The 16969-nt window shown below is 36.9% G+C and overlaps 1 protein-coding gene across 1 annotated transcript; it reads left to right on the top strand.

The window, feature by feature from the left end:
• LOC134856321 (uncharacterized) lies at window positions 1-16091 on the top strand (the record flags this gene model as incomplete). Its single annotated transcript, XM_063872684.1, is given in 4 exon segments — window positions 1-99; window positions 503-687; window positions 14885-15015; window positions 15602-16091. Coding segments are annotated over 4 exon segments (883 nt in total), but the record flags the coding sequence as incomplete, so codon positions are not given.
• Window positions 16092-16969: the final 878 nt, after the last annotated feature.

Below are 16969 nucleotides of genomic sequence, written 5' to 3'. Positions count from 1 at the left end.
TGAGTTCTCTGTCAATCCGGCTAGTCCCGACTGGGCTTCCCTTCTCTTCTGGATATCTAATGGAATCAGCACCTTCGGAATCAAGTGCAGACGTTTCAGGTTCTGTTTGTGTAAAAAAATTTAAAATTTAACTAATGCAATTACCCTGTTCTTCAATAAAATACGTTAATCAGCTTCTCATTGAGCGTAGGAAAATAATGGGAAAATTTTACCCCTCGAGAAAATCCTAGATCTGCCCCTGGTTTCAGGTACTGTTTGTAGGCCGGTCAGTAATAACGCGTTAGAAAATCAAATACCTTTTGCATTAAAATAGGTTAGTCAACTTCTCATTCAATTTATGATTCAGCTGGGTAGTGGGGGATTCAGGTGGGGAGGGATGAGTTTTTTCTTTATTTGAAGTTAATGAAACGAAGCCAAGAGGAGTATACTTTAAAAAAAAGATTTCTTTTAGTATTACCGCTGAATTACATTTTAGCAACTGTTATTGATTTCGTACTTGTAGTAAATACTACTGTCTGGACGCCTATCATACCCAGGACTCTCGCACAGTCGATGACCCAGGAGACACTTCAGTTGAGAGGGTGACTGCACAGACTCTGAACGAAGAGGCCTGTGAGGCCTGGTTTAGAATTCTCATCGAATCCAAGTGGTCGCAAATTAATATGGTAGACTTCTATTTTAAAAATGGTAAGATGATTGAAAAGAAAGATTTTGAGCTGACAACCATGTTTTGAGCTTAAATGAAACGAGCAAAGATTTTAAGATCTATCTGAACTATCATAAGCGATGAGGAAAATAAAAAGCGAAAGCGATAGTTACATTTTTCAACAATGAGCCTTATGTACGCGTACGGACAACTTCCATTAAAGATACAAACTTGCGTTGGAAAACTTTTAGTTAGGCAGTGGTGTGCCGAAACCTATCGGCTCAAAACCAAATGGCAATGCCCTAGAACTTCCAGGGGGCAATGAATTTCGTTACGAACAAGTTTTCGAACGCACACGCTTTCATTGAAGTAGTCTGATCTTTAGAAGCGTTTATCAATACTACTCTTAATGCTCAAGCGAATACAATCATTTCGTGTTCCGTCACTCTTTAGAGATAGAGTTACCGTAAAAACAATGAAATTGATTGATCCTCAAAAAAAATGTTATGTCCATCATAGCGAGGGTTTGCAAAGCAGTGAAAATAATAAACCTTGTTGACGAAGTGTTTCAAACCACAAACTGATACATGGTAACTACATGGCAGACTCTGTTAAAAATTGATGATACTTAGGGATGAAAATCTCGCTTAGAACGGATATAAGGGTAGTTAAACTCAGACTGGTTTAAGAATATGTACACGCATGCAAGGGTATCTCTACCATTAAGATGTAGTAGACGTTTGAACTAAGATCAGATTAAAAGACAATTAAAATAGTAACAATTCTAAACTAATTAAATGATTAAAACTCAGATTAAGAAGTTGAATAAGATTTGTTTTCGAAAAGAACAATGAGCAGTGTCAGAGAGATCCAAAAAGCGGGGTGCTTTCAGCAGGTATTTTTAATTACAATTTAGAACATAAATAAAGCTAGAGGTTAAAACGTACATTTCATATTCACCTTGAAAAATTTCTGGGAAAAATGATGATATACTTATACTTTGCAATCCGGGCAGGCGCGCGATCGCCAAAAGATAGCAGCAAAAATGAGAGATTCACTGGATATAGCGCCAAAGAGGGAATTTATGAAAAGCTAGCTTTGTGAAAACTGTATGGTAATTGTCAAAAATCTAAATCTAATCATGGCTAAATAGTAATGATAATTAGAATCATAGACAGTTTAACTGAAAAAAAAATCAAACATAACGATCAAACTTTTTGGTCATATGTACTAAGATATGAACAAATATTCGGATTAGCAAAGAGAAGTAACGCAGAGTTTACTGAAATTTAGGGAAATTTTTACAGTTGAAATTCAGTTTTAAGTTTTCAAGTGGCGTCTTGTTTCATTTCTCTGAGTTCCGTTCAGCGTCTGAGCTCTTCCAGAGTCATTGATCTTCCCAAGTCGTCTCATCTTGATCTTCCCATCTTCAAAAATTGAGGTCGTGTTCAACCAATCAGGGCTATCGCGAATCGCATGTTCGTTGGGAGTGCCCGTCGGTTCATAGTGGTTTTCTTGGACTCTCGGGTTGAATTTGGTTTTCTTATGAGGAGAAATAGGTGAGTTTTTTGAGAAAAATTTCATCCTACCCTCTGAGTTTTCTCTGTTGAGTCTTGAAGTGTCGGGAATCAAATGTCTCAATGGTGACGAGTCGGGAGTAGTAAGATCTACAAAAAGGATTGGCGAGTTTTTCACCTCAACTGTTACTGCCTCCAAAGTGGATAGCACGGGACAACTCTTGAATAGCTCCTGAACTGCCATCTTAATAATCAACTAAGTTGAAAAAAACTCTTTCTCCCAACAAAAGCGCTAGCGGTCTGGTCCGGAGCGGTCTTGTGTTACGCCTGTGTGAATTTGACATCTTCTGTGGTGGTGGTGATTTCACCGGCAAAGAAGCTTCCCGTTTAGCCATTCCTGCAGGTTTCAGCTCAGAAGAGCATTGTATAAGTTTTGGCTCAGATTAAAGTTTTTCGAAGTCTGATTTGCCTTGGCTTACTAAGTTTTTGATCTCTTGAGGGAAAATGATTTCTAGCGGGTCGTCCTCGTCCGTTTCTTCCTTGCTATCAAGGAGCTTCACAGCTCGATTAGAGAAATGATCGGCATCTGAGCTCGTTTTAAGGCCAACTCTAGCCTCGATCGCCACATGATCCATGCCGGACTCCAGATCCAACGTTTGTGTTTTCCTCACGCTTGATCTCAATAGATCTTTTTGATGATGTCTTTAATGTTGGTCCAGGATTAAAATGTGTGAGTGTCATTAAGTCTTTCAAAAAGATTAGGTCGCTAGAGTCATCGTTGGTTACTGCCTTCAATGTCATATTCAGGAACGGTTGGGAGATATCTGACTTCTTCGACGTTTGGTGTTTTTCGGGTTGCTCCGCTGGGACTCGTTCTCGGTCGCTCTCCGTTCCAATTGGGGTACTAAGTCGCTTCCTTTGTTCTTTTTTCTCTCCCAGAAGGGTCTCCCTTGAGCTGTTCAAGGCCGCATTTTACCTGGCAATGGCGATGGATGTTTTGTTTTTTCTGAGTCGTATTCTCTCAATTTCTCGTATTACTTACTGCTTTTAAGAGTCACACACTGGGCTACATAAAAAAACTGTCTTTCAATTTTCACAAAATTCACAAACTTCTTTTGTGATGAACCCCGACCTCTAATCCGTTCTGATAGCTCTATGAATCCCGTGTAATGTTATTTATTTTCAAGAAAAATTTATTTATTTTCTATGAAGATGTAATTGATGTTATTTGAGCTGAGGGGAATTTTGAAAATCGATCTACGCATACGAGTATGTATTTTTTGTTCCCCGACACAATGGTGAGGGCCGAAAAAAACTGAATCCACCTCTTAATTTGGTTCTTCGACCGTTGGGAGTTTTACGAGTTTAGTTGAGTTGATAATGGTCTTAGCTTTTTACCTACTTTACCCTGTTTTTACCGGGGAGTTTTACTTAATTCAAATGTCATCTGAATAACAAGGTGTTTGAATTGCATTCGTGGATTCGATTATTGAAACCAATCTTTATTTAGTAGTTTTGAGTTCAATGCTAATTTAATCGATCCATGACTTGTAGCTGTTATGACGATGGGGGAGATGAAACATTGTTCCGATTAAGTAGAAGGTTTTCCAATGTGACCGTCGTTAAGTAATTGGTCGATACAGTGTTTGACTTTTGAGAGTAAGTGTATAGGTATGGGTGCCTGCCTTTTACCTGTATCGTTGTTAATGGTTCGTTGAAGTATGTACTCACAGGAAAAGGTTTTGATCGGCCTGTTTTTGAAGAATGTCTAGGTTTTTTTTAGATATATACATTTTAAACTCACGGTGTTGAGATGTGTCAGTGTTTGCACTTGAAGGAATGTCCGATTCGAAATTGATCTGATTCACTTGTATTCTGACGGAAGTTTTCTTAGGTTATGTCCATGGTTGGAACTGTGCGGGTGGGGCCTAGTGCTGAGATACCTTTATCCCCAGGTTTGACGGAATGTCATCACCGAACAAAAACCTTTCTGCCCTTCAGTGATATATAGTTGTTGGTTTTTAGCGTCGCATCCTTTTGACTGCATACCTATCACAATTTTTCCGATGATAAGGATCGTACTCCCGAATCCTTGATAAGCCGCCTAGTTGAATTCGTCCACTGCTTCGATTCTTAGGAATGTGTCTCTTAATTTAGGTTCGTGGAGTAGCTGAATCGATTTCATTTTTTGTGGAGAATGGACATAAGTTTACAATTAACATCATAAGTGTTTTCTTTAGCGCGTGACCTTCATGAGTGAAGAGTGTTATTATTCCTCTTTCGATCCTGTCCTTAATAACGTTCACTTCGTAATCACTATCTCCTGCAAATACTAGGAAGGCTTCCATTCCACTTTAAATTCGGGGTTATCTTGCGGGGTATCCCAGTGGGGTCGTTGTTCGGGTAGATTTGCCTTTTGCTCTACTACGTATGTTTTTGTTTTGATGGTACTTCTGCAATGCTGACCAAAGTGGCCATTGCGGCCGCAGTTATTACAATTTCGTTCTCTAGCCGGCAAGATTAAAGATGTTCCTTCTTAAAATGACCACAGTTTCTACCTTTTCTCCAGAGTCTTCTAAATTATTTTGGGTCAGTTCACTATGGGTACCTGGCTTAAGTTGACTTAAGTTTTTGGGATTTTTCTAAAAAGCTATTTAAGAATATTTTACATAATGTTGGTGGATCTTTGTGTCGTTTTCGTGAACTAAGACATAGTCTAATACGTTCTACGTTCTCAAGGGTTAATTATTCGATACGCATCTTTTTCTAAGTTTACACGTTTGTCGTATAAGTAATGAAAATATCTCTTACTACTTCTGTCTCTAGATCTCCTAATTTATAATGTTTTGCCAGTTGTAATAAGATTTCATAAAAGTTCTCCAATTACTCTTGGTCTTTCTGTCTTTGCCCAAAAAAATTGTATCTTTCATTTGTTAAGTTCGTAGTAAAAGTTGATGTAATCTTTAATAGTTCCCAGAACTCTGTAAAATTCTAAGTTTCTTCTTCTGAGTTCTAAGTTTTTTTTCCAGGGTTTTCATGTAAAAAGCATTTTTGCCTTCTTTTCTTAAAGCCAAGTACAATTGTGATTTCAAATTGTCATTGAATTCACAATTTTACTTGGCTATAGGATTTGTTTATCCTCAATGCCATCAATTTGAAGTGGCTGGAGCCTTCGGCGCTAATTTCTCTGAGCTTTCAATACCTTTTTATCTGCTATTATAAACATTTCTGATCCCATGTCAAAAATCTCTCTTAATTAGACCAAATTAACAAATTTCTCCCTAAAACTACATGACAAATTCAAGCAGTAAGTACTATGCTCAAATCTAATTGGCTTGGCTGAAACGTATTGCTTTTAACGAAGCGAATTAGGTCCCCAATTTTGAATATAGGGAGACATAGTTCATTTAGTCATATTTTTGAATTTTCAATGTAGAAGTTTTTCCATACGTTCTTGGACGCTAATATTCACTTTGCCACGTTTTCTGAAAAACCGCCAGCACCGCATCATATATTATCAAAATTGGCCTTTTGAATAAATTAGGAGCTCAGCAATGTGGTATGTTTGATTTAAGTAGAAAGATAATTTTATAAATTTTTGTACAATTTTTGTACTGGGCTACATAAAAAAATTGTCTTTCAATTTTCACAAAATTCAAAAACTTCTTTTGTGATGAACCATGAAGTAGATATTATGAGTGTCATTAAGTCTTTCAAAAAAATTAGGTCGCTAGAGTCATCGCTGGTTACTGCCTTCAATGTCATATTCAGGAAAGGTTGGGAGATATCTGACTTCTTCGACGTTTGGTGTTTTTCGGGTTGCTCCGCTGGGACTCGTCTCGGTCGCTCTCCGTTCCAATTGGGGTACTAAGTCGCTTCCTTTGTTCTTTTTTCTCTCCCAGAAGGGTCTCCCTTGAGCTGTTCAAGGCCGCATTTTATCTGGCAATGGCGATGGATGTTTTGTTTTTTTTCTGAGTCGTATTCTCTCAATTTCTCGTATTACTTACTGCTTTTAAGAGTCACACACTGGGCTACATAAAAAATTTGTCTTTCAATTTTCACGAAATTCACAAACTCCTTTTGTGATGAACCCCGACCTCTAATCCGTTCTGATAGCTCTATGAATCCCGTGTAATGTTATTTATTTTCAAGAAAAATTTATTTATTTTCTATGAAGATGTAATTGATGTTATTTGAGCTGAGGGGAATTTTGAAAATCGATCTACGCATACGAGTGTGTATTTTTTGTTCCCCGACACAATGGTGAGGGCCGAAAAAAACTGAATCCACCTCTTAATTTGGTTCTTCGACCCTTGGGAGTTTTACGAGGTTAGTTGAGTTGATAATGGTCTTAGCTTTTTACCTACTTTACCCTGTTTTTACCGGGGAGTTTTACTTAATTCAAATGTCATCTGAATAACAAGGTGTTTGAATTGCATTCGTGGATTCGATTATTGAAACCAATCTTGATCTGATGTCTTCGATACACTTTGGCTTTTTTAGCTTACTAATTGCATCAGATTTGTGGCTCAGGGGTGGTTCTTTTAGCATTGATCTTGAATCCGAACCACTATATACTATGGGTAAAATTTACCTTTTTCCCAGTTTTTGATTAATTCTTTGTCGCCTAGAGCTTTTAAAACTTCTGTAACTATTTTGCAATAGATTTTTGCGCTACCAATTGTAGCGAGTAAAATGTTATCTACACAAGAATCTCAGTCAACTGGTCCATTATTTGTTGAAACTCGTTTGACATATATCCTAGGACATAAAATTCTGTTCTGAATCGATACGAGCCCTTTACGTATCCTCCTACCATGTTAAAATTACATTGATTACTTGATTTTCTTCACAGTGGTGTCTGGCCATAGGCGTATTTTAAATCTATGGATGCGAAGTAGATATTGTTCTCCTCGTGGCCAATAATTTTTAGGGCGACGTTGTCAATTAGTTTGAACCAGTTAACCATTTGAACCCTGTTACGGAATATCTATTTATTTAGTAGTTTTGAGTTCAATGCTAATTTAATCGATCCATGACTTGTAGCTGTTATGACGATGGGGGAGATGAAACATTGTTCCGATTAAGTAGAAGGTTTTCCAATGTGACCGTCGTTAGGTAATTGGTCGATACAGTGTTTGACTTTTGAGAGTAAGTGTATAGGTATAGGCGCCTGCCTTTTACCTGTATCGATGTTAATGGTTCGTTGAAGTATGTACTCACAGGATAAGGTTTTGATCGGCCTGTTTTTGAAGAATGTCTAGGTTTTTTTTAGATATATACATTTTAAACTCACGGTGTTGAGATGTGTCAGTGTTTGCACTTGAGGGAACGTCCGATTCGAAATTGATCTGATTCACTTGTATTCTGACGGAAGTTTCCTTAGGTTATGTCCATGGTTGGAACTGTGCGGGTGGGGCCTAGTGCTGAGATACCTTTATCCCCAGGTTTGACGGAATGTCATTACCGAACAAAAACCTTTCTGCCCTTCAGTGATATTTAGTTGTTGGTTTTTAGCGTCGCATCCTTTTGACTGCATACCTATCACAATTTTTCCGACGATATTGATCGTACTCCCGAATCCTTGATAAGCCGCCTAGTTGAATTCGTCCACTGCTTCGATTCTTAGGAATGTGTCTCTTAATTTAGGTTCGTGGAGTAGCTGAATCGATTTCATTTTTTGTGGAGAATGGACATAAGTTTACAATTAACATCATAAGTGTTTTCTTTAGCGCGTGACCTTCATGAGTGAAGAGTGTTATTATTCCTCTTTCGATCCTGTCCTTAATAACGTTCACTTCGTAATCACTATCTCCTGCAAATACTAGGAAGGCTTCCATTCCACTTTAAATTCGGTGTTATCTTGTGGGGTATCCCAGTGGGGTCGTTGTTCGGGTAGATTTGCCTTTTGCTCTACTACATATGTTTTTGTTTTGATGGTACTTCTGCAATGCTGACCAAAGTGGCCATTGCGGCCGCAGTTATTACAATTTCGTTCTCTAGCCGGCAAGATTAAAGATGTTCCTTCTTAAAATGACCACAGTTTCTACCTTTTCTCCAGAGTCTTCTAAATTATTTTGGGTCAGTTCACTATGGGTACCTGGTTTAAGTTGACTTAAGTTTTTGGGATTTTTCTAAAAACCTATTTAAGAGTATTTTACATAATGTTGGTGGATCTTTGTGTCGTTTTCGTGAACTAAGACATAGTCTAATACGTTCTACGTTCTCAAGGGTTAATTATTCGATACGCATCTTTTTCTAAGTTTACACGTTTGTCGTATAAGTAATGAAAATATCTCTTACTACTTCTGTCTCTAGATCTCCTAATTTGTAATTTTTTGCCAGTTGTAATACGTTTTCATAAAAGTTCTCCAATTACTCTTGTTCTTTCTGTCTTTGCCCAAAAAAATTGTATCTTTCATTTGTTAAGTTCGTAGTAAAAGTTGATGTGATCTTTAATAGTTCCCAGAACTCTGTAAAATTCTAAGTTTCTTCTTCTGAGTTCTAAGTTTTTTTTCCAGGGTTTTCATGTAAAAAGCATTTTGGCCTTCTTTTCCTAAAGCCAAGTACAATTGTGATTTCAATTTGTCATTGAATTCACAATTTTACTTGGCTATAGGATTTGCTTATCCTCAATGCCATCGATTTGAAGTGGCTGGAGCCTTCGGTGCTAATTTCTCTGAGCTTTCAATACCTTTTTATCTGCTATTATAAACATTTCTGATCCCATGACAAAAATCTCTCTTAATTAGACCAAATGAATAATTTTCTCCCTAAAACTACATGACAAATTCAAGCAGTAAGTACTATGCTCAAATCTAATTGGCTTGGCTGAAAAGTATTGCTTTTAAAGAAGCGAATTAGGTCTCCAATTTTGAATTTAGGGGGACATAGTTCATTTAGTCATATTTTTGAATTTTCAATGTAGAAGTTTTTCCATACGTTCTTGGACGCTAATATTCACTTTGCCACGTTTTCTGAAAAACCGCCAGCACCGCATCATATATTATCAAAATTGGCCTTTTGAATAAATTAGGAGCTCAGCAATGTGGTATGTTTGATTTAAGTAGAAAGATAATTTTATAAATTTTTGTACAATTTTTGTACTGGGCTACATAAAAAAATTGTCTTTCAATTTTCACAAAATTCAAAAACTTCTTTTGTGATGAACCATGAAGTAGATATTATGAGTGTCATTAAGTCTTTCAAAAAGATTAGGTCGCTAGAGTCATCGCTGGTTACTGCCTTCAATGTCTATTCAGGAAAGGTTGGGAGATATCTGACTTCTTCGACGTTTGGTGTTTTTCGGGTTGCTCCGCTGGGATTCGTCTCGGTCGCTCTCCGTTCCAATTGGGGTACTAAGTCGCTTCCTTTGTTCTTTTTTCTCTCCCAGAAGGGTCTCCCTTGAGCTGTTCAAGGCCGCATTTTATCTGGCAATGGCGATGGATGTTTTGTTTTTTTCTGAGTCGTATTCTCTCAATTTCTCGTATTACTTACTGCTTTTAAGAGTCACACACTGGGCTACATAAAAAATTTGTCTTTCAATTTTCACGAAATTCACAAACTCCTTTTGTGATGAACCCCGACCTCTAATCCGTTCTGATAGCTCTATGAATCCCGTGGAATGTTATTTATTTTCAAGAAAAAATTATTTATTTTCTATGAAGATGTAATTGATGTTATTTGAGCTGAGGGGAATTTTGAAAATCGATCTACGCATACGAGTGTGTATTTTTTGTTCCCCGACACAATGGTGAGGGCCGAAAAAAACTGAATCCACCTCTTAATTTGGTTCTTCGACCCTTGGGAGTTTTACGAGGTTAGTTGAGTTGATAATGGTCTTAGCTTTTTACCTACTTTACCCTGTTTTTACCGGGGAGTTTTACTTAATTCAAATGTCATCTAAATAACAAGGTGTTTGAATTGCATTCGTGGATTCGATTATTGAAACCATTTTTGATCTGATGTCTTCGATACACTTTGGCTTTTTTAGCTTACTAATTGCATCAGATTTTTGGGTCAGGGGTGGTTCTTTTAGCATTGATCTTGAATCCGAACCACTATACACTATGGGTAAAATTTACCTTTTTTCCCAGTTTTTGATTAATTCTTTGTCGCCTAGAGTTTTTAAAACTTCTGTAACTATTTTGCATTAGATTTTTGCGCTACCAATTGTAGCGAGTACAATGTCATCTACACAAGAATCTCAGTCAACTGGTCCATTATTTGTTGAAACTCGTTTGACATATATCCTAGGACATGAAATTCTGTTCTGAATCGTAACGAGCCCTTTAAGTATCCTCCTACCATGTTAAAATTACATTGATTACTCGATTTTCTTCACAGTGGTGTCTGGCCATAGGCGTATTTTAAATCTATGGATGCGAAGTAGATATTGTTCTCCTCGTGGCCAATAATTTTTAGGGCGACGTTGTCAATTTGTTCGAACCAGTTAACCATTTGAACCCTGTTACGGAATATCTATTTATTTAGTAGTTTTGAGTTCAATGCTAATTTAATCGATCCATGACTTGTAGCTGTTATGACGATGGGGGAGATGAAACATTGTTCCGATTAAGTAGAGGGTTTTCCAATGTGACCGTCGTTAAAAAATTCGTCGATACAGTGTTTGACTTTTGAGAGAAAGTGTATAGGTATAGGCGCCTGCCTTTTACCTGTATCGATGTTAATGGTTCGTTGAAGTATGTACTCACAGGAAAAGGTTTTGATCGGCCTGTTTTTGAAGAAAGTCTAGGTTTTTTTAGATATATACATTTTAAACTCACGGTGTTGAGATGTGTCAGTGTTTGCACTTGAAGGAACGTCCGATTCAAAATTGATCTGATTCACTTGTATTCTGACGGAAGTTTCCTTAGGTTATGTCCATGGTTGGAACTGTGCGGGTGGGGCCTAGTGCTGAGATACCTTTATCCCCAGGTTTGACGGAATGTCATTACCGAACAAAAACCTTTCTGCCCTTCAGTGATATATAGTTGTTGGTTTTTAGCGTCGCATCCTTTTGACTGCATACCTATCACAGTTTTTCCGATGATAAGGATCGTACTCCCGAATCCTTGATAAGCCGCCTAGTTGAATTCGTCCACTGCTTCGATTCTTAGGAATGTGTCTCTTAATTTAAGTTCGTGGAGTAGCTGAATCGATTTCAATTTTTGTGGAGAATGGACATAAGTTTACAATTAACATCATAAGTGTTTTCTTTAGCGCGTGACCTTCATGAGTGAAGAGTGTTATTATTCCTCTTTCGATCCTGTCCTTAATAACGTTCACTTCGTAATCACTATCTACTGCAAATACTAGGAAGGCTTCCATTCCACTTTAAATTCGGTGTTATCTTGTGGGGTATCCCAGTGGGGTCGTTGTTCGGGTAGATTTGCCTTTTGCTCTACTACATATGTTTTTGTTTTGATGGTACTTCTGCAATGCTGACCAAAGTGGCCATTGCGGCCGCAGTTATTACAATTTCGTTCTCTAGCCGGCAAGATTAAAGATGTTACTTCTTAAAATGACCACAGTTTCTACCTTTTCTCCAGAGTCTTCTAAATTATTTTGGGTCAGTTCACTATGGGTACCTGGCTTAAGTTGACTTAAGTTTTTGGGATTTTTCTAAAAAGCTATTTAAGAATATTTTACATAATGTTGGTGGATCTTTGTGTCGTTTTCGTGAACTAAGACATAGTCTAATACGTTCTACGTTCTCAAGGGTTAATTATTCGATACGCATCTTTTTCTAAGTTTACACGTTTGTCGTATAAGTAATGAAAATATCTCTTGCTACTTCTGTCTCTAGATCTCCTAATTTGTAATTTTTTGCCAGTTGTAATAAGATTTCATAAAAGTTCTCCAATTAATCTTGGTCTTTCTGTCTTTGCCCAAAAAAATTGTATCTTTCATTTGTTAAGTTCGTAGTAAAAGTTGATGTGATCTTTAATAGTTCCCAGAACTCTGTAAAATTCTAAGTTTCTTCTTCTGAGTTTGGTGTTTGAGTTGCATTCGTGGATTCGATTATTGAAACCATTTTTGATCTGATGTCTTCGATACACTTTGGCTTTTTTAGCTTACTAATTGCATAAGATTTTTGGGTCAGGGGTGGTTCTTTTAGCATTGATCTTGAATCCGAACCACTATACACTATGGGTAAAATTTACCTTTTTTCCCAGTTTTTGATTAATTCTTTGTCGCCTAGAGTTTTTAAAACTTCTGTAACTATTTTGCAATAGATTTTTGCGCTACCAATTGTAGCGAGTACAATGTCATCTACACAAGAATCTCAGTCAACTGGTCCATTATTTGTTGAAACTCGTTTGACATATATCCTAGGACATGAAATTCTGTTCTGAATCGTAACGAGCCCTTTACGTATCCTCCTACCATGTTAAAATTACATTGATTACTCGATTTTCTTCACAGTGGTGTCTGGCCATAGGCGTATTTTAAATCTATGGATGCGAAGTAGATATTGTTCTCCTCGTGGCCAATAATTTTTAGGGCGACGTTGTCAATTTGTTCGAACCAGTTAACCATTTGAACCCTGTTACGGAATATCTATTTATTTAGTAGTTTTGAGTTCAAGGCTAATTTAATCGATCCATGACTTGTAGCTGTTATGACGATGGGGGAGATGAAACATTGTTCCGATTAAGTAGAGGGTTTTCCAATGTGACCGTCGTTAAGAAATTCGTCGATACAGTGTTTGACTTTTGAGAGAAAGTGTATAGGTATAGGCGCCTGCCTTTTACCTGTATCGATGTTAATGGTTCGTTGAAGTATGTACTCACAGGATAAGGTTTTGATCGGCCTGTTTTTGAAGAAAGTCTAGGTTTTTTTTAGATATATACATTTTAAACTCACGGTGTTGAGATGTGTCAGTGTTTGCACTTGAAGGAACGTCCGATTCGAAATTGATCTGATTCACTTGTATTCTGACGGAAGTTTCCTTAGGTTATGTCCATGGTTGGAACTGTGCGGGTGGGGCCTAGTGCTGAGATACCTTTATCCCCAGGTTTGACGGAATGTCATTACCGAACAAAAACCTTTCTGCCCTTCAGTGATATTTAGTTGTTGGTTTTTAGCGTCGCATCCTTTTGACTGCATACCTATCACAATTTTTCCGACGATATTGATCGTACTCCCGAATCCTTGATAAGCCGCCTAGTTGAATTCGTCCACTGCTTCGATTCTTAGGAATGTGATTCTTAATTTAAGTTCGTGGAGTAGCTGAATCGATTTCAATTTTTGTGGAGAATGGACATAAGTTTACAATTAACATCATAAGTGTTTTCTTTAGCGCGTGACCTTCATGAGTGAAGAGTGTTATTATTCCTCTTTCGATCCTGTCCTTAATAACGTTCACTTCGTAATCACTATCTACTGCAAATACTAGGAAGGCTTCCATTCCACTTTAAATTCGGTGTTATCTTGTGGGGTATCCCAGTGGGGTCGTTGTTCGGGTAGATTTGCCTTTTGCTCTACTACATATGTTTTTGTTTTGATGGTACTTCTGCAATGCTGACCAAAGTGGCCATTGCGGCCGCAGTTATTACAATTTCGTTCTCTAGCCGGCAAGATTAAAGATGTTACTTCTTAAAATGACCACAGTTTCTACCTTTTCTCCAGAGTCTTCTAAATTATTTTGGGTCAGTTCACTATGGGTACCTGGTTTAAGTTGACTTAAGTTTTTGGGATTTTTCTAAAAAGCTATTTAAGAGTATTTTACATAATGTTGGTGGATCTTTGTGTCGTTTTCGTGAACTAAGACATAGTCTAATACGTTCTACGTTCTCAAGGGTTAATTATTCGATACGCATCTTTTTCTAAGTTTACACGTTTGTCGTATAAGTAAGGAAAATATCTCTTGCTACTTCTGTCTCTAGATCTCCTAATTTGTAATTTTTTGCCAGTTGTAATAAGATTTCATAAAAGTTCTCTAATTAATCTTGGTCTTTCTGTCAAGATTAGAACTCTGTAAAATTCTAAGTTTCTTCTTCTGAGTTCTAAGTTTTTTTTCCAGGGTTTTCATGTAAAAAGCATTTTGGCCTTCTTTTCTTAAAGCCAAGTACAATTGTGATTTCAATTTGTCATTGAATTCACAATTTTACTTGGCTATAGGATTTGCTTATCCTCAATGCCATCGATTTGAAGTGGCTGGAGCCTTCGGTGCTAATTTCTCTGAGCTTTCAATACCTTTTTATCTGCTATTATAAACATTTCTGATCCCATGTCAAAAATCTCTCTTAATTAGACCAAATGAACAATTTTCTCCCTAAAACTACATGACAAATTCAAGCAGTAAGTACTATGCTCAAATCTAATTGGCTTGGCTGAAAAGTATTGCTTTTAACGAAGCGAATTAGGTCCCCAATTTTGAATTTAGGGAGACATAGTTCATTTAGTCATATTTTTGAATTTTCAATGTAGAAGTTTTTCCATACGTTCTTGGACGCTAATATTCACTTTGCCACGTTTTCTGAAAAACCGCCAGCACCGCATCATATATTATCAAAATTGGCCTTTTGAATAAATTAGGAGCTCAGCAATGTGGTATGTTTGATTTAAGTAGAAAGATAATTTTATAAATTTTTGTACAAAAAAGTTGAATCCACCCCTGCCCAAGCCCCCTTTGCTTCTCATTTTTTCCTTCAGCTTCATTCTAGAGTATTTTGTTGTTTGGTTGAGTGATTGGGAAAAAAGTGGATCTTTTTAGCACCTTGCTGCACGATGCAGGTGAACAAGTACATGTTCCATGGGTGGCAAAATCAAAATATGAATCCAGATGACTACATGGCGAAACTGATCGATTATGAAAATGAAGACAAACCTCTCAACTTTATTGCGGTTAGTTCTAACGGTTGATGCAATATACAAATATTCAGGGCGAATAGTTCGAACAAAAATCCTCAAGAACTGTTCGTTTGATGATGAATTTACAGCGTTTTGATCTATATTTAGCCTAAGTCAAGTGATGATTCCTGCCAATTTATTTACGCTATTTCTGAGCTTTATAAAACTATAGCCCTTTATAATCAGCCCCGATTAGGCTAAAAATAATAATATTTCAGCTATAAAAAACTAATTCAGCTGCTTTCTAACTACCAGAAAATCTACTCTATTGCTTGCGCACTTAAATTTCTTTTTAAAAAAATCCTTTTTTTCAAAAATAAGATCAACATCACTATGAGCCGTTGGATGATTGTTAAGATCTAACCTGACCCTTCCATATTAAATCATCTTTTTATCTTTCTAACCCAACTGACTAAATCAAACACTTCCACGCCATCATTTCCAACCCATTTGTACCCCCTAGTATGAATTAAATGGCAAAGTTGTGTGTGAAGTGATTTATTAATGTATTTTGCAATCTCCCCCATAAAAACATTTTAAAATGTGTGGGAAGTTTTAAACTGAACCCCTTTTTTTCTAGGCACATTTCCTGGATGAATTCTGCCTAAATATGATTTTGGATGTTGGTTTTGGTCCTGGAAATCTCCGAAGGGACCACACAGTAAGTGTCAAGGAAGGTTATCCATACGTGCTAGCTGGTCATGATTTTGGCGATATCGGAAACTCCGAAATAAATTCGAAAACGTTTGACTATGAGAACATCAGAGAGGAGCTGACGTTTCATTGGTTCAAACATAACATCATGTGTCTAGACAACCCTTGGATTTGCGAAGACCCGAAGAATCGGAAAAAATCCAAACAAGGGAAGAAGGAGCCTAAAAAAGACAAATCAGGAAAAGGCGGCAATAAGAAAAAGAATAGAAGGAGAAATAAAGATGAAGCGAGCACTTCTAAAAAAACTGAATTCAGGAGACGGCATTTGAGAGAGTTCAGAAGCAGAAAGAGGCATCTTAAATACAGTCATCTTAACCACTGCCCGAGATTCTAATAAAAAATGTTATTCATCCAATGAAAATGAAAAACCATATTTAATTTTTTTTTCATTGATAATTCATGTTTATTTAACTAGTTCAGTCGTTATGACTTTCAACAGCAAAAAGTACTGAAGAAATCCTTGACCAGGATTGTTTGTCGAACAAGTCCTGGTAAATAGCTTTTTCAGGACTAGAAGCACTTAGCATGGTGGTAAGGCGTTCACTCTGCTAGCAACAGTTCATGTAATCTATCCCCTGAGCGAATCGCAGACGCGACATTTGTTTCCCATGAAAGACTTGATTGCATTGTGCATCAACTCTGTCTAAGGCTTATAGCAAATTTTTTTTCGAAGTATTCAAGTAAACGCAAGAGCTGACGGGTAGAACAGAACGGTAACGATCACATTATCTCTAATAAAACTTATCAAATAAAAAAAACGTTTTTGCGCAACAGACCAGTGTTAAGTTTTTTATTAATATGTTATTTGCTGAGCAAAATTGAGCCTAAAACGTTGACAGTGGAATTGACATTTGAAAAAATTTTGCATAGATTTACTTCTCGTGATCGCGAGATTCCTTAGTGTTTGTATAATTTGGAAGGGAACCTCTGAAACGCAACAGTAGCTATTCTTGAGAGTTTCTTCAGTAGAAAAATTTGCTCAAACTTCAAAAAAAATTGATTGGTTAGGTTAAATGAATGGTTAGATTAAATGAATGGTTAGGTTATCTCAGTTTTGATGAGATTGTTTTGATTTTTTTACGTTGCAAAAATTCATTTGAATTCAGTTTTCGGGCAAAAAAAAATCGATTGTTTATCTGCATTAAAATTCTATTTCATGCTTTCTGAATCAATTTTCGTGTCTGAGGAGTCTATCGTAAATCAATTTCTGCACAGTATTTTATCTGTATAAAAA

Source organism: Symsagittifera roscoffensis, unplaced genomic scaffold, assembly GCF_963678635.1.
Source record: "Symsagittifera roscoffensis unplaced genomic scaffold, txSymRosc1.1 SCAFFOLD_863, whole genome shotgun sequence".
Lineage (NCBI taxonomy): Eukaryota > Metazoa > Xenacoelomorpha > Acoela > Convolutidae > Symsagittifera > Symsagittifera roscoffensis.
Note: the sequence above shows the minus strand (reverse complement) of the source record. Positions and strands in the feature narration are given on the sequence as shown.